The sequence below is a fragment of the Anas platyrhynchos genome, chromosome 15, assembly GCF_047663525.1.
Source record: "Anas platyrhynchos isolate ZD024472 breed Pekin duck chromosome 15, IASCAAS_PekinDuck_T2T, whole genome shotgun sequence".
Taxonomy (NCBI): Eukaryota; Metazoa; Chordata; class Aves; order Anseriformes; family Anatidae; genus Anas; species Anas platyrhynchos.
The window spans coordinates 18,921,653-18,943,299 of NC_092601.1; the positions used below are offsets into that span (position 1 = coordinate 18,921,653).

Below are 21,647 nucleotides of genomic sequence, written 5' to 3' on the forward strand. Positions count from 1 at the left end.
CAAACGCGTATCTCTTAAAGCAGCCAGTACATCCCTGCTGGTGGAGGTCTTTCAAGTGATCTGTAGTTAACCTTCCAGTTAGAGGGATTTCAGAAGGTCACTTGCATAGCCATAAATATACTTCTCTCTGGAAGGACACTGCCCAAGTGCCTTTCAGAGCTCACCGAAAACATCCCTGTGCAGAAGTGGAAGGCCATATTACCACTCTGCTTTTAGAGGTGCCTGTTCTGTGAATGCAGGTGAGCAGCCTTAGAAACAGCTTTGACAGCTTTTTACTTCCCCTGTAGCAAAATACCTGAACCACAAAGAAATACCTATGGCAGGATCAGGTCTCTCCTTCATTCTACATGTTGTTAATAGTAACGGGTTAATCATATGCCAAGTAAAGGCATTCACTGCAGTCTGTTGGACCAAGCTTGCTTCTTCATGCCAGCAAGTTCATTACTGGTCCCTCTAATAACATCGCACTAAGTCAAGTATCTTAAGTAGTGCTCTGCAGAGGCACTGTTAAGCAGCATCTCACAGCCCACTGCACCATCCTGCCTTCCTACAGGAATAATCAACAACGGATGTCTCTTTATATGATGTTCCGCATGTACGTCCTCACTACATTGCTGTAAAGTCTCCTGCAGGAAGACATAATTAAGACGTACCAAAGTAATTTAGGAACTCAGTTTGCCTGTTGTGCAGTGGCATATGTTATGCAGCACACAACCAGTAACTTTTTTTTTTTTAAGACCCTTGCATGTGTGTGTGCACACCCCAGCCGAACCTACCTCTTGTACAGCTGCTTCTGGGCTGTGCTTGTGTCTGAAAAGACTGACACGTCGCTTTAACAGCTGTTACGAGCAGTGTTACAGACAAACTTGCAAACACTATTTTCTGAAGATTCATCACCTTTATGAAAATAAAGTTTCTAATTAACTGAAATACAATAACTTTTTTTTTTTTAAACAAAAGTTGCTCGTGGTATCAAAACACGCTGCTGAATCAAAGTCTTAGAAAAAGTAAAAAAAATTAAAAAAATAAAAAAAAGCCTAATCAAAGGGGTAGTAGTTTCATGTTTTCTTCTCTTTTTCCAGCACTGTGGGAGGCTTAAAGATTTCCTTTAAATTCATCCAGACTCCTTTAGAATAAATATTTTTGTATATAACTTGTCTGTCACAAGGTTGCAGTGTTGGATGGCGGGAACACCCAGATCTTTGGGATTTATGCCACTCGTTGGAAGTTTGGTTGGTTAAGGCCAAATAGAGATTGAAACAGCAGTACGCACCCAGCAGAAGTGTGAGAAGAATAACAAACCCAAGCATGAAGACAATCCTAGGAAAAGTCAGGAAAAGGTGCTGCAAGGAAAGAAAATAATAACTTGGTTACAGAGTTGGAGTACTAAATCACACGGCGTTACAGACAGTGCAACATCCCACCTGAAATTCTTGTCTATACACGTAACCTCAGCCCCAGAAACAAGGTCATAGCCCCATCCTCCCTCCAGCTCAGCAATGCTCCATTCCAAATTGAATCTTTGAGTAAAAGCATGCGGATTTCCAGAAATTTATTTCCTTTCAAAGCTTGCTAATAAGCGGGGGTATTTTCTAAATCCATTTATTTCCGAATGTTTATATTTTTGTACTAGAGAGTTTTTTATTATTTTATTAAAAAAAATCATCAACGCAGAAGCACTGCAAAACTGCCAAAGAGGTCACAATCTAGTACAACTTCTGGTTTTGGTGACACAATACAGTTTGAGCAGCTCTTTGGTGAGTTAAATTCCAGCACTGGGGAATCTAAACTTCAGGTAGGTTAACGGCCCAGTGAGCATAAGCTTACCTGAATGAGAAAGCGAATCTCTACAGCCTGCTCTTGGCCTTGGTCGTCAATGTAACTCCCATGCATCATATTTGTCAGCAGCACCACTTGGATGAGAAACGCTGCTGTGATGATCGCAATGGTTGCGGCCGTAACAGTCAGCGTGAAGAGGTAGAAGAAGAAATACCTTGCGTTGAAGGCACCAATGCAGTTGTTGACCCACACACAGTGGTGATCGAAACGGTGTACACAGACATTGCAAAAACCTGATCAAAAGTGAGTGACAAGACAGCTTGGTTAGTTGGCTTTTGAGTAATCGATTTGATTTTTACAGGTTCAAAAAGCTATTTATCCAAGAAAAAACAGTGGCCGTGATTTAGGTGATAATATTTTAAACAAATCAATGAATTTCAACCACTTACCCCGAAATAAACATTAAAAACAAACATGTGTACCTCATTTCTTCTTTTGTTCACCAACCAAGACTAGATCCAGGTTGGATGGGGCTTTGAGCAACCTGGCCTAGTAGAAGGTGTCCCTGGCCATGGCAGGGGGTTGGAATCTGATGATCTTTATTAGGGTCCCTTCCAACCCAAACCATTCTGTGATTCTGTGACTTTGGCTTCTCTGACAATACTGCCCATTGTGGCATGTGAAAGTTAGAGATTGTATCTCCCTGCTTTATTTTAAGTGATGATGGTAACAGCAAATTCTGCAAGAGAAACACAAAATCCTGAGCTCAGCTCTTGGCAGGCAATGATTTTTATTTCACCTCTAAATACTCAAATGCTTGCCTATCCCTGACCCAAAGCAATACCCTCAGAACTGGTAATTTCTGTGAGAATAATTAACTGCAAAATAGTTCCGTGAATGGGCAAAGGGCAGCTGAGATCTGGGACCCTGCTAAAAATGAACAAAATCCTATATGTACTGAGTGGGGCAACAAAACAAAAATAGTGTGAACTGCAGTTACTGATAACGAACTAATTTGGGAGTACATTACTGTTATGCTTGCCAAGCAAGTTAAATTCTTACGGCAGTGTTTGGATCTGGCTGGCTTCTCCATGTCACACGTAGGGCACCGGACGCCTTTCTGAAATAACGCACCATCATACGCATAAATCTTCATCAGTGATGCATGATTTGATTTTGTTATTATACCTGTGAAAAACAAAAACAAGAGTAAATAGTAAAAGCATTGGTGTTGGCAACAGTTTTTGGTTCCATTTTCCAACAATCGGCATGAGCTTACCGGGATCGGCGCGGGAGCAGAGAACGAAGCAGCCGATGTTCCCAGCCAGCAGCAGGTAGGGCAGGAGCAGGAGGAGGAGGTGGAACTCCAGCTCCCAGCAATAAGGAAACACTTCCCACGTGTATTCAGCATAGACTGCCACCTCCAAGGCTACGTGCAAGACAGTGAACAAATGGCTCCTGCAACAGAAAGGGGACTGTCTGGTTATGCTCAGCATCCCAATTAATAGATCAAGTACACTCAGGTGATCAGCACAGGCTTTCCAAATGCAAGGGGACATCTCTTTTAGGTTTTTAGGCCAACATGGACTGCATATTGAGAGTGTTCTCTCACCCAATGACTCCTCTTCTTTGCACATGAACTCCTTAAAAAACGCCAGCTAAATTTGCTTCCATTATTAGCATGTCCTCTGGATTTTTTTCTCTCAGTCAAGTACAGTCTCATAGTCCCCGTGTGCTGCCAAAATACGTCACAGCAATAGGCCACAAAATATTCTGCCAAAAGAGATTTGCTACACGCTGCTCAGAAAGCAAAGAAAACCCCCCAACAAAAGGTGAATTTAAAAACCTGTAATACAGAGGAGCTGTAAGCAGCTGTTCTAAAAGAAAGCGTGGCAGGAGGTTACCAATGGCGAGCGCTGGTTCCAGCCTGCCAGCAGACCACAGCTTCTGCGAGGCAAGCTGCACAGTGCCTGGCACGCAGGCTGCTTTGGGGTGCATCAGCTGTGCCACAGTTTCCAGCAGCCTGGCAAACCAACACCGGATAAGCCATGCGTTAGGAGTGCAGCTTTCATTACAGCTCCTTGCATGGTACACCAGTTGGCTGGACTTTCACCACCAGTTTGAAATAACTCATAAGAGGCGTGTCAAGATCTCCTCTCCTGCTCTCTCCTACACCGTTTCCTGGTGATCTCTCAGCTGCAGGGCTGCAGGAAGGCTCCCTCAAGTGCTGCACCTCTGCGTGAGATGAAAAGTCTCTTGGAGAATGAGGTGATGCAGCAGGAGGGCGTGCCTGAAGGATCCAAGTGCCTCCAGCACCCCGTGTAAGTTAGCAGTGACAACTACACCAGGCTCATCAGATAATTGCTCTGTTGCTGGCTGCACATTTGACAGTGAAACCACTCTCCTGGGCTGTGTTAACTAACACCAGAAAATCTGCACAGCAGGCGACGGAACAGCAGCAGTGTGCAATCGACAGCTGTAGACACCCCTCGAGTGCCTGGCAAACTGGAGCTGCCACCCCCAGGGGAAGGGCATTTAAGTAGTTCCCGAAGCAGATCTTAAAGCACCCGAATTTACAGGACACTACAAAATTCACCTTCATACAGCAGGTTGCACGCTGGCAGCTGTGCAGCTTCCCCTTGAGCCACCTGCACATCCAGGCTGCTGGACTAAGACTAATGGGATCTGAGGGGGAGCAGGGATCACTGGCTCTGTCTACGCTCATTCCACAGCTGCCAGGGTGTTTGTTTTGTAATTCTCCTGTGGATGCAGCTTCCCACCAGTGTGACCAGCATCTGTTGTAGTGGAAACTCCTGAGCCACATTTTTTGTCAAATATGTTCACATATTTCAGAGTCCCATCTTCTCAACAGAAGGAACAGAAAGACGACAGTATGGCAAACCTTAAGGGAAATCTGTAATCCCCACCAAGCATCCCTAATGAAGATGGAATATCTGAGGGTAACACCAAAAGCTCCGGTGGCAGCAGATCATCAATAATAATCAGAAACATTAGCAAAAATAATGTCAAAAGCATATAATAAACGTGCATTACCGTGTGTGGAACAGCCTGTGAAGCACCTTCTGTGTCGCTCTCTGGAGCCGTGTGGGGATTACCAATGACAATACCTGAGGCAAATGAAAACACTGTTACTGGTACTGCACATCACTTCTGCCACAGGCACAGTTCAAACAAAAATGTAAGTCACCTCGCCCCCCACTTATATATCCCTGTACCCGTATCACCAGGGAGGAAGCCCATCTTTAGGGCATTTTGAGCTCCTAGGCAAGCAGTTGTTGGGGTTTTCAAAAGGGGAGTGATGTTCTCTATTCCTGAAGCCCAGCAGGCACAAACAAATTTATCTGGGTTAATGTGTGAAAGTTATAAGGAGCTTTTAGCAGGTTAAAGACTGGGTCAGTGGCTGAGCAGGGGATAGAACTGAGCAATTTCTCAACTACAATAAGCTCCATCAGGCCATCGAACAGATGTAAGCAGAGATAAGCAAAGAGATAAAGCCTGCTATCCTCCAGAAAAACAAACAAACAAATACACAAAACCACAAAGCAAAACCCCAGCTTCTTCAGCTACAGCCACGATTCAGCCCGATAGCTCCACGTCTGTCTGAGTGCCGTTTCAAAACCAGGCAGACACAATGCAGAATAAAGCTGCCTGTCTTCATTCAGGGACATCCTCCGCAATAGGCTGTGACTCTGGGGTTGTTTGGCTCTGCTGTTCAGAAGATGACAGATCTCTATAGCAACACGCTGCTCCATCAGCGGTGGAAGAAATAGAGCAGCTGAGCCTATTTCTAGCAGACACGAAGAGAAAATATGCAGCCAGAGCTTTTTATCTTAGATGTGAAAGACCAGAAGGCAAAAAACATATGTAGGGTTGAGAAGATGTCAAATATTTCTCTTTTAACTAGTATGCCTCTTATCAGCAGTTCAAGTTACAAGCCTTTTTAAAAAGAGATTGAATACTGCAACAGGAGACGCATTAGGCAACTAGACAGAAAAGCAACCTATCACACAATTGCTAAATCCAAATTTAAATGAACTGTGTGTTAATTACAGCCCTACACTGCACTGATAGCCTGAAACACCCATCATTCGCCCACTTACAGAACACCCATCCCTTGTGCTTCAGCCAGTTCTTACATCAAAGAAAAAGCTCCTAGAATACGATTTGTGCTTGTGGTGATAACAGAGGTGTGAGGGAACGAGACCTGTGTCATGAATAAAAGCAGCCTGCGCAGCTGAGCCGCTGGGGGGTTGGAAAAGACTCGGGGGTGGAAGATGACTTGCCACAGAGCTAAAAACAGCTGTGCTGTGTGCAAGTGGTTATTTCTATTGCTCACGATGAATACTTTAAAGGGTGTTCAAGGAGTGCAGTCAAACAATTTCAATCCACTCACAGATTTATACACTTAATTAATTACAGTCAGAAATTAATTTAAAATACAGCATCTACAGAAACAATTTAGGACTACCTATGTTTATTTCATGCCTACAAGTATCAGTTGCATTTCTCCAAAAAGGGATGTTCTAACACAGCAGCATTTTAGTTGCTGATTGCTACATGTTTCTTAAAAGTACCTATTAAGGAATGTGGCAAAATAATAAATTTCTCTGCACAGCGATCTGAGTGTCTATGAAACAAAATGGTAACACTAGAAACAAAAATCAATGTCTGCTTAGACTCTCATAAGCAGCACTAAATATTATTTACAACTTAAGTAATTGCCTTATCCTTTCCTTGGCAAGATTGCTATGTCTTTTTTTTCCCCATTCAGACACAGCCCAATAGGCAGAGAAATAAGCTAGTGCCTTGCCAGTTCGTTCCCTGCCTTTACAACAAAACACCAACTCTTAATCCTCTCCTAAAGCTCCTAATTCCTTCACTTTCCTAGGACACAACAGCCTGCAACATTATCACAAGCTCACCTTAAAAGCCTCCCCTAAAACATTTATTACCAGCTATAACTCTCTCCCTATTTTCATTCTCAGCATCTCCCCAGGACTTGCTCCCCTTGAGGGGAGCAGCGAGTACCACCAGCTGCGCATCCTTGGGGCTCGTTACTGAGGAGCATCTCCCAGGTGAAGTGCGAGGCTGTCACTGAACAAGGAGATTTCAGCAGGGCAGGACAATGTGATTTTGGCACGGCGAGATGTGCCACCCTACCACCACCCCGGTGACCAGGGGCAGCCAGCCTGGCGCAGCAGCAGCAGCAGAGGCCACCCCTGGGTGCGGGCAGGCACCTGGGCAGGGTTTTGGCAGCCTGAAGGATGCAGAGCGCTGCTGGCAGTGCCGGTGGGCATCCCCCTGGGAGCTGGGCACCCACCTGAGAGCTGCCAGCACAGGCCGGGCTGCACAGGGCCACCCAGACCCACATTTTTATGGGGCAGACACATACCCTCGGACATACACTACTGATGGAGGAGGCCGAGAATCCAGGGAGGGCCTAGGGAACCAGGCCCAGCCCCAGGGGCACGACCCAGCCCCAGCCCCGGCCCCATCCCACCCGGCCCGGGGCAGCCCTGCCAGGGCCCCGCCGCCCTCGGAGGCCCTCGTATCCTGCTCACCCCTGCCCCAAACCCTCCCTCTTCGTTCAAAGCCGCCCCCCTTGTCCCCTCAGACCCCCCCTGTCCCCTCAGAGCCCCCCCAAGCCCCGGGGCCGCCCCCCGGGCCCTACCCGCGCCGCGCCGCCCAAGGCCCCGGCCGCGCTCCGCGGGCAGCCGCCGAGCAGGGCCGCGGCTGCCAGCAGCAGCAGGCCCAGGTACAGCGCCAGCAGCACCGCCAGCTCCATCGCGGCCCCGGCCGGCCTCGGGGTGGCTCCCCCAGCACCGGGAGGCGGCCCCCGGACAGGCCTCGGCCGGGCCCCGGAGGGCGCTGCGGGGCCGGGGCCGCCGCTCGGAGCGCCCCCTCCCGGGGCCGTGCTGCGGAGGGGCCGGGGGAGGCCTGGAGGGGATGCGGGGGGGGTCTGGGGCTTCTCGCTAAGGGGGGGAGGATTTGAAGCAAAGCCCGCCCGGAGCATGAGGGAGCCCCGAGTGCTGCGGCCCGAGGGGCACCGCCTGGAAGTGGGGTGCTGAAAGGGAAAGGAGGGGGGGTTTGGGGGCAGTATGTGGGGACAGGGGGTGACACAGAACAACACAGAGTGACATGGGGTGACACTGAGTGACATGGGGTGACACAGAACAACACAGAGCAACACAGAGCAGCACAGGGTGTCACAGAGCAATACAGAGTGACACAGCGTCACAGGCCCTTAGGGGCTGGAAGGCACCTTGGAAAACCCCCCCATTCAACCCCCAGCACCCAGAGCTGTGCCCGCTGTGCCCCGGGGTCAGGGGGTGCCGGCAGTCCCCGGCCGGTCCCTGCCCGCTGCCCGTGAGCTGGCTCCGTCCCCTGGCCCTGCTCGGGCTGTGCGGTGCCGCTCACGAGTGGCCTATTGGGTTACTGTGCCGGGGCACTTTGCCATAGAAACTCGGGCGGCTGCTGCCGCAGGTAACTGATCCAGAAGCTGCCTTGTGGCTGGGATGACTCTGCCAGCCCATGCTCTGCGTCCCGGGCGGCCGCACCGTGGGCACCACAGGTAAGCCCTGCAGGGCGCTGGGGACGTGAAAATAAGTCATTGGGGCAGGAGAGGCTTCAGATGAGGTGGCGTTTCAGGAGGGGATCTTATTTTCCCTGCTAAGTTCTCAGCCAACAACTCATCAAACCTGAGACTGAGAGGACATTCAGCCTCCGTTTGCACAGGGGCACAGCTGGCCCAGAGCACAGCACAAGGACCAGCAGTGCTGGTGTGCTCTTGCAGGAGGGCACAGTGGAAAACCTTTTTTTTTTTTTTTTCCTACTACTGGTTACAGCAAAATTTCTGCTCTGGGCACAGCCATAGACTGGGGACATTTGCTGCAACCCTGCAAGTTTGGTGCGAGGCTGTGTTTGTGCGGGGGACACAGAGGGTCTGTGCCACGTCTGTGCACAGCTGGGGCTGGCCGTGCTCGGGGCTGGTGCTGTGTGTGGCTCCGTGGCCACCCGAGCTGTGCCCCAGGACAAAACAGCAGCAAAGGTTTTAACAGCAAGCTGAGTCTGAAAGAGGTGAGGGTCATTCAGTCAAAGCGCTGTGAAAATCAGCCAAAAGCCTCGTTCGATCAAAGTCTGGTCTTCAAGAAAACCATCTTCTTGTTACCACAGATTTAGCTTGGAGTCCCAGAACTAATTTCTTGCAAGGAGCAACATTTAGTCATTGTTTAAAGTACTCAAGTCACTTAGAAGTGGTGGGAAAGGAAGCAATGACTTCACTTGCTGAAAAAAAAAAAAAGAAAAAAAAGAAAAAAAAAAAAAAACTTTGATCACAGCTGTGTCTGCAGTTTTGTCTGTTGGGGCAGTTAGCAGCAAAGATCCCTGGTGTTTTGTAGCACCCACTGGGGCAGGCAGCACCCCCCAGCACCCACACAGCTCCATGGCCGGGGGCAGTGCAGAGCGCAACACACTGGCGAGGCTGGGATCCTCCACCACAGAGCACGTCCCTGCAGCTCCCTTCGTTAAGGATTTGCCCATCCTGTGCCCCACAGCCCAGGTTTCTGGGAGGCTGCTCCACTCCATCCCGGTGCCTCTCACCGAGGGGAAGGCAGGGTTGTTGTGTGGTCAGTAATGGGATGTGCCGTCCCTCTGCAGATCCCCAGCCCTGCTGGTGTCACAGCAGGACGTGTAATACCCTAAAACCTCTTAGTGTGCTAAGCCCCGGGATCCCTAAGTGCTGAGGAAGCAAAAGAGAAAATCAGAAATAGCAGCTTAAGGGGGGAGCTGGTGGGAGTGTGGGGCTGGGCTGCAAAATGCTCCCTGCTGCGAGGAGCTGGTGGCCCTGCTGGGGAGGGAACTGTCCCGAGCAGCCACCCTGATGTTAGCCTAGACCCCAAATCCTTGCAGCATGTTGCGTGCTGCTGGGCAGACGTGCACCACCAAAAGTTCTGGTTTTCCACCCAAATCTCTGGTGGTGGGGCCTGCCAGGTCTTGAGGTGTTGCGTCCCCGCTGCTTTGCAGAGCCCGTCTTGGGATTTGCCCCTGTGGGTGATGGATTTCCCTCCGTGTAATCTGTTTTACCTCCCTTCAGGCCCTAATCCCCCCTCAATCTGCAGGCTCAGGTCAGCACCGGGCGCAGCCAGGGCCAGCACGGCAAGAAGTCTGTGCGCGGGTCTCTGCGATGGGAATAAAGTCAGCAAGGACCGGGGGAACCAGAGGCACCGCAGCCCTCTCTGCGTGCCTGGCCTCGACCCGGAGCGCCTGGCAGGGCTCAGGGCTGGAGTGAGCAGCTGGGGATGTGGCTTTGGCCGCCTGGTGCAGCAGCCCTCCTTGGGGGCTCCCCAACTGTCCCCCCCGTGCTGGCAGCCCGCATGCTGTCCCCTGGGGTGGCAGCGAGGAGGCAGGAGCTGCGGGAAGGCAGGACGCACTGCTGTGGGCCATGGAGGAGACCCCAGAACTCCCGGACCCCTTAGTGGGACAGAGCTGCACCCCACAAACACCCACCGGGCTCGCTGCTGTGGATTTCCGTGAGTGCTGTGGCAGTGGGACGCCGAGGTGGGAGGGTGGTGATGGTTGCTGGCTGGAACGTGGTGGTGCTGGCAGCATCCTGACAGGGCAGGGACCGAGCTGCAGCACAGTGCTCGGTCCTTTCTCATACTCCCTGGTGAGGTCAGCGCTCCTCGTGCCCTTCGTAACGCAGTCTCCAGCAGCTGCTGGTGACCACGGGGCAGCCTGGGGTTGTTGACACAGATTTCCGAGGTCGTGCCATGTTCTGGCTTCGTGCCGTGCCGTGGGGCTGGTCTGTGGCAGGGGCTGCTGCCTGTCGGGAGCAGCTGGGCTGCGTTGCTTTGAGTCCTGATCTGAAGAGTGCGAAACTAAGGCTGCATTGCTGAGAAATGTTTCTGAGTGATTATGAGCCTTCATAGTCCCCCTAAGATAACTTGCCCCCATAAAACAGTCTGGGTTTCGTTTCTGTAAATGCTTAATGTGTGCTAAGTAACATAGGTGGAATAAAGGTGGGGATATAAAGCATCTTCAGGCAGCTAAGATGAAATGAAGTGAAACTCTGCGTGCAAATTAATTTAGTGAGTGTCAGCAGACAACGAATGCCCTCACACTCCAGCAGCATCAAATGGGCACCCAGGAGCGCTGCTTTCCTCTGCTGCGAGTGCACCACAGCCATCAGCTGGGATGGTCCTGCCCTGGCAGAGACTGCAGGAGTTTGGGACATTTAGCTGTGCCGTTGTCCCTTTGAGCACACTTCTCCCACTGCACCCAGAGCAGGTCCTAACCCACGAATTAACAACAAATGAGTGCTTTTGAAAATCCTCATCTTTGTGTTTCAGGGTGCTGTTATCAGGTTAATGCAATACATGGGATGTTTTGGCCTTGGAAAGGTGAAAACTGTTTTGGGGGAAATATACTGGAAAAGCATCCCTCTGGGGGCATTTCCTCCCCCGAGGCATAGAGGCACAGCCCCATACAGCATCTACAGGAGCAGGCACTGGGAGCAGAGACTCCCCACAGCCCCATCTCCCCTTTCTCTTGCAGTTGCAGCCATGCCGGCGACCAACGAGGGCTGGCCGGAGGCGTTCGGGTTCTCCATCGGCGGCCGCGGGCCCTGCTACGTCCTTTGGGTGGAGGAAGGCAGCAGCGCGGCGGCGGCGGGCCTGCGACCAGGGGACGAGGTGCTGGAGCTGGAGGGGCAGCCCGTCGCCTCGCTGGGCCGCCCGGCACTGCTGGCACTGGCCCGGCGCTGCGCGGCCGTGCCCCCCAGCATCGGGGTGCTGTCCCGCCTGCAGCGCGCCGACCTCCCCCCGGGACCCCGGGGTCGCTTTGGCTTCCAGCTGGCGGGCGGCAGCCCCCCGCGGGTGGCCAGCGTGGCCCCCGGCTCGCCCGCTGCTGCCTGTGGCATCGCGCCCGGGGACGTGGTGCTGGAGGTGGACGGCGTGCCCGTGAGGTGCCCCGCGGCCGCTGCTGCCTTGGTGGCCTCCTGCGGTGGGCGCGCTCTGCGCCTGGGGCTGCTGCGGCCCCAGCGGGACCTGGGGCACAGCACCGATGCCGTGCGCCAGGAGAGGAAGCAGAAAGCACGGGAGTTCAGCAAAAAGGTAAGGCTGGGGATGCGGGGGCACCGGGCACCCCGCTGTGCCGTGGCCATGGGGGCTTGGGGCTGGATGAGTCTGGGCGCTGGGGGGTTGTGCTGTGGGGTTTGTGGTACCCCTGTGCCATTGAAGCTGTTGGGGCTTCAGTGCGAAGAGAAGGGGCCAAATTCCCCGTGTGGCAGTGATTGCTGGAGGAATAAAGGGTGCTGCACAGAGCTTTGAGATCTTCCACGTGCTTGCTCCCTGGGCGCAGTGGGAGCGCAATGCTCGCTGAGTGGGAACCCAGGGGCAGGGCCCTTCCTCCTGCCTGTCCTGCAGCTCTCCGGCTGTCCTGCAGACTCACTAGCCCTCATCTCCTTGCAAAGGGAAAACTGTCATCACCATTACATCCTCATCGTGCTCCTGAAGGCTGCCTGGAGGGCAGTTTACCAAACACATCGCCTCTTGCTAATTATTAATTTGATCGTGGTTGTCTTTTAGTCTTTCTAATTTCCATTTCAAAGTAGCCTTTTAAAATACTGTTATGAAAATAACCAAGCTTGTATTTTTTGATCCCAAGCTAATAGAGGAACAAGGCATTCATAAAGAGATTCGTGGGTATCAGCCGAATCCCCCTCTGCCAGCTTTTAAATTAAACATTCACAAACAGGCGTTGAGGTTTGGATCCTAAGGTAGAGCACCGCGTGTGAAACAGATACCCGCTGATTACAGGAGATTAATGAGTGGGGGAGAGGCTGTTCCACGCTGCCTCCCTCTAGCGGGGCCACATTAATCCACGTAAACGTTTCTTGGCTGATCACAGGGGAGCACTTTTGAAGCCAGCGAACTGGTGGTGCTGCAGGCACCTTTTCCCTGCCAGCTGCAGCAGCCCCCAGTGGCGTGGTGGGGACCAGGCTGGCCGTGCTGCGCACACCCCTCAGCAGTGCCCTGCTGCCCAGTCCTGCCGGGCACGGCCACCGCAGGGCCACGGTGTCCCCACAGGCAGGGCAGAAGCAGGCGCGGAGCCACGCGTGCTGCTGGAGCACAGCCGGGATGGCAGGCAGCGTTCCGGAGGGACTCGGTGGCTCAGATGTTTCAAGCGGCTTCATTTTTATGTGATGCAGAAAATAATAGAATTTGGGGGGTGCCTCCTCCTCATTGCCCTGCAGGCTCTGCTCTGGTAGGTGCCTCTGGTGCTGGCACTGGAGGCAGCACAGGGCAGTACCCAAGCGACACCATCCTCCTGGCATGGATGGGGGTCAGAGGGTGCCAGGGCTCACATTTCGTGCATGCACTGCTTGCAGGTCGCTCACAAGCCTGGGGAATGGAGGTTTTCATCACCCTCCTACATCCAGCAGGGCTCCTGTTCTGTTAGTGCCCGGGGCAGGGTGTATGGTGCTCATAAAAGGGCTGGAGCTGGGCTGCCCACGCCAAGCATTGCTTGGGGCTATCACCAGAGGCAATAAAGGTGCTTGTGGTCTCGGTTTGGGTCGTTTCCCTTTGTTCCCTGCATGCTCAGGGACATGCTGGGCATGGTGCTGACACGAGCGGGGGCAGCGCTGCCCCGGTTCCTGCCGCAGCGAGCCCCTCAGCCCCAGCCCAGGGGGAGCTCAGTGGAAGTGGCCTGGGATCGAGCTCTCCAAAACACCACATTCTTTGTCATCTCTGTGCTGGATCCAAAGACAAAAGCGTGCAAAGCCGTCCGTGGGGAGGCAGCTGCCGCTACCGCCCCAGATTCCGTAACCTTGAAATGCCGGCTGCTCCGCAGCACAGGGGACTGCAATGAGCTCCTCTCCTCCCCACCTGGGAGCTGCCGAGGCCCATTCCATGGCCAATGCTCACGCCTGAATCCTCTCTGCCCACATCCCCACAGCCTCTAAGAGTTATGGGCAACACCACGGTGGGACCAGAGGCATGGGCACCTCTCTTGGCACACTGCGGGTGCCCCAGGCTGATCCCCCTGGCCAGCAGGGTGCTGCCCCTAGACAGACCCATTTCTGTGCTGTGTGTGCCTCTGTACCACACTTAACCTTGCTGCTCAGCGCCCCTTCCCCTTTGCTCCTGCTCCTGTGCTGCAGGTGGACGACATCCTGGGGGAGCAGCCGGAGCTCAAGGAGAAGGTGTTCACCGTGCTGAAGCAGTACGCGGCGGAGCGCAAGGTGGAGTGCCTGGCCTCTGCCCTCTGCATGGTGCTCACGCAGGAGTCCCACCAGCAGCTCATCGACAGCATCAGGTACGGGCTGCCCGGAGCCCCCGTCCTGTTACACTGGTGGTTAACCCCTGGGGGTCTGCCTGTCGGTGACAAGCAGCACGGCGCAGCAGCACTCACTGCCCGCGGGATGGGAGCACCCCCGGCTGCCCGGCCATCCCCATCCCTGCAGGGAGCAGTGCCCACCGAGTCACCAGCTGCCCCCGCCACGCGGGACGTGGCTCATTTTTCTGGATGTCATTTCAAATTAGGTGCAGAATGGCTGGTGGTTATCCAGGAGCCGGGCCAGAAAATAAACCAGGCTCTGCAATTAGAGAGCTGCCGGTGGCTGAGGCTCCGCGTGGGGCTGGGGCTGCCTCGGGGCGAGCGCTGCCTACAGGGTCTCAGGCTGTGCGTGCTGGCAGTGCTCAGCTCGGGGTCCCCAGCACCCCTTTTTTCCCTGCAGAACAGCCGTGGGTGGGTGTGCAGCCGCCGCAGCTTTGTGCTGCTCTTGTCGCAGCCAAGTGGCGCGGGATGGGGACAGGGCTGGTGCCGGTGCGCGGGCACGTGGTGGGGATTACGGCCAGGCTGAGACGATGGCCATTAGGGAATCAGGTCTCCATCTGGCCCCGCTCCGGGTCTGGCTTTCCAATTCCTGCTTTAATCAGTGGAATTGCAAGATATTACAGTTACCATAACAACGGCCCCGTGCTGGGGTCTCACCACGCTTGCCGAGGTCCCGTGGAGGGGAGGGTGGGGGGAGCAGGTGGGTGCCATGGCCCACAGTGCTCCCTGCTCCCCAGGGCTCTGTCATGAGGCCCCCCCAGCCCCCGGCACCAGGAGCCCCTTGGCACCCCCTGTTCAGACCCCAGCCAAGGTAGCCTGGCTGTGGAGAGCCCGGCAGAGCTGGAGGCGCTGGGCACTGTCAGCTGGGCGGTTATATGGCTTATTTTTTCCCCACAGAAAGTGTTTGAATAAGTATCTAAATTTCCCTGCAGACCTGAGCCCCTCTGCGGGGGGCACAGCCGGTTTCCTCCTGGGGTGTCCCTGACCCAGTGCTCCCAGGTGAGTGGCTGAGGGCACGGCCAGACCCGGTGCTGCCGTCCCTGTCCCTGCCCTGCACCCTCTGCAAGAGGTTAGTGCCAGGGCTGGGGCAGCGCGCTCAGGAAATCAGGCAGCTAATCTCAGTTTAATGGAAATGAAATACGTAGCTTACGGAAAAGATTTACCCTCTAATCTTAATGAAATGAATTCAAGGGAAAAAATAAAAAAAAAAAAAGTTGCTTTGGAAACCAGGTTTCCCAGCTGAGGATGTGCGGGTGGGAGGCACACACAGCTGCGTGTTTGCTGCTTGGGCATAACATGAGCTGCTTAACTCTGTCACCGAACAGGTTTGCTGCTGAGCAAGAGCTTTTAATGCTTTTAATAACTCACCAAAAGGTGGTGAGAGACTCCCGTAGGCGCCGGGTGTGTAGGGCTGTGATTTCATTTGGGTTATTTCCCAACTGGGAAAGGGGCTGGGTTGTGGGGCTCAGGCTCAGCCCCCCGGCAGAGCAGCCCCAGACCCCTGTGGCTGTGCAAAGCCCAATCCTGCCCACGGCTACACCCAGAAGCAGGGCAGGCAGCGCTGTGCACCCGTGCACCAGGACGAGCCCTTCCCACGAGTGTGGGGCAGGCGAGGGCAGTGCCAGTGGCAGGGGCTGGGGAAGTGCTGGGGGTGATGCCGGGGTCCCCAGCGCTCTGTGGTGTGTGGTGGTGGCAGTGGCAGTGTCCCACTGTGGGTGACCATGTGCCATGCAGAGCCAGGCAGATGGCACATCCTCATCCACCGCTGTCCTGGTGCTGGCCCGGCTGGATCTTCCCCCTGCACCAGCTGTGTTTAGTTCTGGGCTGCTGCTACTCTCCTCCTTCCCGTGCCCCTGCCCAGGCTCCCCCAGTGCTCCCCGCGCGGTGCTGCTGTGCAGCGTAACCCAAGACCCCGGGGCTCAGCACAAAGCTCAGAGCTCGCCCTCGCAGGGACCGGGGCTGCAGACAGCACTCCTCCTCCGGCTGTCCTCAGGCTGGGCTTTTTCGAGTTAGTTTTTTTTTTTTTTTTTTTTTTCTTTCCGTTTAGCTCAAATGGATTCCATCCTATTTGCCCAGAATTAAGCTCCTGCAGATTTTAATTTGCTGACATTTTCTTCATCCGTTGGGTTGTGGATAGCAGGGATAATGCACGTGCTGCGCCAGTTCCTCCCTGCGCTCAGATCCCCTGCCCATATGGTTGGTCCGTGTAGTAAAAGTGCACAGTTGTAGTTCTGCTCAGGAATGATGAAAAGCAGCAGCGAGGGGGAAAGATGAGCTGTCTCGGGTAAGTACCGAACAGACCTTCCCCGGGACCTGAGGGGGTTGGGAGGGGAATGCTTTTAAAGCAGCTTAATTCTCAGACCGAGCAACCCCCGGCTCCGCAAAAATGAGATGTGTGAAAAGTTAATTAACTCTTCGCGTCCGGATTGCATCCGAGCTGCTGCCGCCAGAGGCTCTGTGGGCATCACAACTCTGCCGGCCGGGGGAGAGGGAAATCTCTCGTTTTGTGTGCCTCCATCGCCTGTGAGCACCAGAGCCGGGGTCGTGTCCCATGTCCTGGTTCGGCGGCTCCGCTCCTCGCGTGTGCAGGGCTGCAGCGTGCCGGGAGGGGAAGGGGCCGGTGGGTGGCGTGGGGCAGGGGGATCCCGGGGGTGTGCACCTCGCGGCACTGCTCTCCTTTGGAGATGTCTCAGCCAGGGCAGAGCTGCGGCTCCAGCAGAGGGATCGCATCAGCTCTGCACCGAGCAGTGCCCAGGGCTTGTCCTGGGGCTCGGGGGACAAAGTGGCACCGGGCCACTTGCAGGCAAGTGGTGCAGACAGAGCCTCGCCTGCGTTTCAGTGAGGCTTAGAGCTCGTGACACACCGCGTACCGGTCACTGCCTCCCTTTGTGCTGCCCCCCAGCAGCATCCATCCCCATGCCGGTGTTGTTTTGGTTGAAACATCAGATCTGTGGGGTGATGGAAACCACACAGATCTCCTCTCTCCCCGTTGACCTTTAGCGTGACAAAAGCTCGTGCACTGACCACCAGCGCGGATGCCCCGTGTGCAGGCACCGTCCCGTTAACCTGGATGTGATCAGTGGTGTGTGCTGAGGTCCAGGGTGTGTTAACTCATCGGGAGGCAGCTCTGGTTGTTTGGGCTGTTAGGGGTTGTCGTGGGGCTCCTTTGGGTCATTTGTTGTGCTTCACCCTGCTGCAAGGAGAACACGGTCAGCTGTAGTTTGTCCCTTCCCTTCTTCGGCTGCAGCACGCTGCCTTTGCAACTGCCCCTGCTCGATTTGGGAGCCAAGGCAGGGACCAGAGGTGTCCCCGCTGCCGCAGGGGCCGCACGGGGGCTGAGCTGCAGCGAGCTCACTTGTGATTGCAGCCGCTTCTGATCCCTGACAAAGATAAAATCGCTGCCCAACGGGGGTTCCCTTATCACGGGAGAAATCCCACCGCCTTCATTTTAATAATGCTCCAAACAATCTATTTGTCTCGGCTTGTTTTTCACGGCAATAAAATCGCTTGGCATGGCCCCGCATTAAAATGCACCAGCCATCTGTGACTTTCTCTGGATAAGAAATTTCATTTCATCAGGATTTATATAGGATAGATCGCGCTGCTCCCCTGCCTGCCCCCCTCCCCACGTCTCCCTGCCTGCAGGCTTTGGGGAAAGCTTTCCTCCTCGCTGGGGCTGGAAGTGCAGCTCGGGTGAGGCACAGGCGATGCCGACCCCGCTGCGTCGAGCTGCTGCCCCGGGCTCTGGGCAGGGCCACTGCACGGCCGTGTGGGCAGCAGGACGATAACGGAGGAAAAGCCGCTCTGGTTTGCTTCCGTTATAAAAAATCACTAATCTTACAGCCAGACGTATGCTAAATGGCCTAAAAAAGGAATTAGGGCAGCAGGAAAAAAAAAAAAACGTGCCAGCAGTGAAAGCAGTTGGGAGCGAAGTTCCTTTTATTGCAGCAGAGTTCAAATAGGTCATGACCAAAATGCCTCGGTGCAAAATCTGTTATGGGATTAATTTGGTTTGACAAATCAAGCTGCTGCTGTAATGCAGATTTTATCAGCAGAGCCTGCATTCACACCAACACTGATTTCCAACTTTGATTTCGGAAAGCAGTTGCCTGGGCTGAGGGGTTTCTCGTGTCCTAAACATGAGAAACTGCATTTGTCCTGGTGTCCCCACACTGAACAGCTTACAAAAACAAAAAAAAAATCTGCACAGTGCAGGCACGAGGCTGACATGGGAAGGTGACCGGGGGGTTCTTGGCAGCATCTCACTCAGGACATGTAGGGGGGTCCCCAACCAGGGGCTGGGAAGGGCCGCGGTGGGCTCTGTGTCTGCGCTGCCGGGTGGAGGAGCGCCGCCAGTCCTGTTCCATGCGAGCAGCAGCGGGCACCTCTGCAAAACAGCTGCGGCTGGATGAAGGATTACTGAGCCTTCCGTTGCGGGGGGTGGGATGGGAGCCCTGCCTGCATGGAGAACCCGCTGGGAAAACCAGAGGTCTGCGCCCTCCACCTGCGAGTGCCGCTGGTGCTGTGGCTGCGTCCCCATGGGGATGGAGGGCAGCGCGGGGCTGCCAGCACGGCCCTGCCTGTCCCCACTGTCACACCATGGGACGAGTGCCCAGAGCCCGGCTACACTCCGCAGAGGTGTCCGTAGGGGAATCCAGGCAGGGAAAAGCAGATCAGATCTGAGATCTGTGCAGATCCTTACCGTATGGGTGAAGAATTTTATATCACAGAAGCGTGTGAAATTTAGCATTGCAGCTTGTTATCGGGGCAGAAGTGTTTTTCCAGCTTGGCAGCTGTTTATACGGCATAATTTAGACATAATCCAAATGTAGCTCAGTGTTTTAATCCACCCTGGGATGTGTTTTCTGCACAAGCGACAGACTCAAGGTCAGGCCTTTGATGGCTGTTTTGGGGCTAAACCATACATTTTTCATTTTTCTTTGCTTTGCTGCCTGGAGATCGTGTCTTATTTCTGCAGCTCTGGGAAGCTTCACATCCTCGTTATCAAAGGGCAGTGCTGTGTTTAAAGACAGCATTATATAAAAAAAAAAAAGTTATGTTTTTTTTTTATCTTCTATCCCTAATGCAATGCGCGGCTGCGTCACCCTGGGGGTGAATGATGGGGGTGAGTGATTCCCCCCAGCACAGCTTTGGTCCCATGAAGGCAGAAAGCTGAGGTCGGGTCCTGGCCCTGCTGTTGGTGACCCCACGAGCCAGGGATGGAGCCGGTGGCCGTGGTGGCCACGGTGGCTCCGCAGTGCGCGAGCAGCGCCGCACCCGTGCCGTTGCTGTTTTCCTTTAAGGTTTCTCACCCATTACAGCGGCATGTAATTTAAACAGAAGCACTTTAGAAGTCAACTAATTAGCACCAGCGAGGCATCCCCCTGGAGTTCGGCGTGGAGCCGTGCCCTCCTTTCTGTGCAGCATCCTTACCAGAGAGTTCCAGCTGGAAATTACAGAGGCTGCAGTTTTAGGGAAAGCAAAAGGCTTCGCAGCCGAATTTCGGGGCAGAGCTGGTGCTGGGGAGAAGGGAAGGCAAAGCAGACACTAAAGCAGAACTGATAAAACAGGAGGAGGACGCGGCGCGTGGTAACCCCGGTGCTGGGAGGCGAGGTGAGGGCAGGCAGCCCAGGCGCTGCTGGCCGCCCATCTGGCCGCGCTCCCCGCACCGCGGGGTGCCAGGGCAGGGCCCCGCTGGCACCGATCGGCTGCTGGAGCCGCGTCGTGGGCGTGAGCGGAGGCTGAATCTCAGCTGCATGAGGAGCTGAAGCGTCTCCCTTTTGTTCCCGCCGCACCTGGACAAATGGGAAAGGACCGGAGTTTCTCTCGGCATTTTCGGTACGTCTCTGCTCTGCTGCTCCGCGGGCGATGCTCAGGGTTAGATTTACCGGGCAGGGCTGGTGCTCCCGTGGGCATCCCCACGATGTCTCTGCTGCTGTTCCCTCATGCATGGCAGGGCACGGCCAGTGAGGGCATCACGGCTGCCAGCATTGCCTTGGCCTGGCCAGATCCTGCGCCCCCACAGCTGTGGTGTGGGGAGCTGGGGAAGTCGGGCAATGCTCAAGCGAAAATTGGGGCTGGGGGTTGGGGATGTGGGAAGAGCTCTTCTGGGTCTGCCGTGGCTCCGTGCCCGTAGCCCACCAGCTGGCTGGTTTGGGGTGCTGCCTGGTGCCGGGGTGGGAAGGGGCACGGAGCAGGGAGACCTCGTGGCTGGGCACCACGGCTGGTCCCCGGGGAGGTGGTGGGAGCTGTGGGTCCTGCAGAGCGCGGCACAGCACCAGCACTGGGCAGGGGGAGGCCCCTGGGCTGGCGGGGGAAAGAGGAAACCCTTAGCAAGTGCCAGCTGAGGAAAGAGGAATATCCGCGAGGAGATAAGCTACAAATGACCTGTCTGTGAGTTTTAAAGGGAGTGGACAAAGACTGAGACGTGCTGACCACCCTCTGCTGAAGTGAGCCTCAGGGCGGAGAGCTGTGACGGGGCAGGGCAGGCGGGCTTCTGCCGGCCGCATTTCCCAGCCCCGTGGGAGCATGCAGCAACTCGCAGCGCTCGGGGACCTCTCCTGGCCTGGAAAATGCCCTGGATTCATATTGGTGCTGGTGCAGACTGAGTGCTGTTGAAGAACGTGTCCTGGTACTCCTCAGAGGAGGGGGCTGTCAGTGCGCTGGGGCTCTGCGGGGCCGGGCAGTGGGTGCAGGGCCACTGTGGCCAGGGCTGGGAACACCTTTCCCAGCCCCACTCTGACAGGGAATGCAGCCGACATGGGGCACACGAGGAAGAGGAGAGGGAGGAAGATGAAGGTGCGAGGCCGGCGTTGCCTGGCTCCCCAGCACTGTGGGGCTGCCGGGCTGCCAGGTCCCCAGCTGCTTGCAGGGAGAGCTCTGCCACAGCATCCCTTCTGGAGAGAGGGAACCCAGCCGGGTGCTGGGCAGGGCTGATCCTGGGGATGGCCGAGCATCACGGGGCAGCTGTGGTTTCCCACGAAGTGCTGGGCACCATCCGCCCTGGTGCTGGTTTTGGTGCTGGTGTTGGTGTGTGCTGCGTGGGTGCATTGCGCTGGAGCTGCAGCAGCATCAGGCCAGCACCATGCCCTGCGCTGCCTTGTTGGTGTGCTGCTCGTTAAGGAGCAGATCTGAGCACACGCAATTTCTCAGGCCAGCCAAAACACAAAAGCACTGCCCTGCAGGTCCCCCAGCAGCGCCGTGGCCATTCTGCACTCTCCGAGGCTTCTCTGGAAATTCTCTGCAAAAGGTTTCTCAGGACGAAAATCATTTGCGTGCTCTAATAGGATTATTTTTACCAGTCGTTTTGCTCCTCTCCATTCTAACACGCAGTTTTACTTTGAACACTGAGCCAATCCATAGAGAAATGTCTTTGTGCCTGCTACAAGCCAGCTGTACCTTGCTCCTCAGCTCCTTTCGTGAGGTAGCCGTCAGTGCAAAGTGGGACGGTCCTGCTGACAGCAGTGGGACCGAGCTAATTTGGCCAAATGAAATGAGACCGTGCTTGTTTT

At 54.8% G+C, this 21,647-nt stretch overlaps 2 protein-coding genes across 6 annotated transcripts in view; one reads left to right on the forward strand and one right to left on the reverse strand.

Annotated features, from left to right (window-relative positions):
• Nucleotides 1-205: 205 nt before the first annotated feature.
• Nucleotides 206-7,708, reverse strand: ZDHHC4 (zDHHC palmitoyltransferase 4). The gene is made up of 6 exons (XM_027468859.3): nt 7,472-7,708; nt 4,834-4,907; nt 3,059-3,237; nt 2,842-2,967; nt 1,828-2,072; nt 206-1,343 (listed from the first exon to the last, which is right to left on the reverse strand). Exons 1-6 carry the CDS (start codon nt 7,583-7,585, stop codon nt 1,059-1,061), a joined length of 1,023 nt encoding a protein of 340 aa, XP_027324660.3. The 5' UTR covers nt 7,586-7,708; the 3' UTR covers nt 206-1,058.
• A 3,643-nt stretch (nt 7,709-11,351) lies between these two features.
• Nucleotides 11,352-21,647, forward strand: part of GRID2IP (Grid2 interacting protein) — a 30,461-nt gene continuing 20,165 nt past the window's right edge. For 2 of the 5 annotated variants that reach the window (XM_072023871.1, XM_072023868.1), the window contains exons 1-2: nt 11,352-11,909; nt 13,961-14,115. In XM_072023871.1, coding sequence (XP_071879972.1) covers nt 11,361-11,909; nt 13,961-14,115 — 704 coding nt within the window. In that variant the 5' untranslated portion in view covers nt 11,352-11,360. Of the gene's footprint in view, nt 11,910-13,960; nt 14,116-16,058; nt 16,421-18,857; nt 19,975-21,647 lie in introns of those variants that run through there. The other 3 variants (XM_038187076.2, XM_072023870.1, XM_072023869.1) reach the window with 3 other exon arrangements.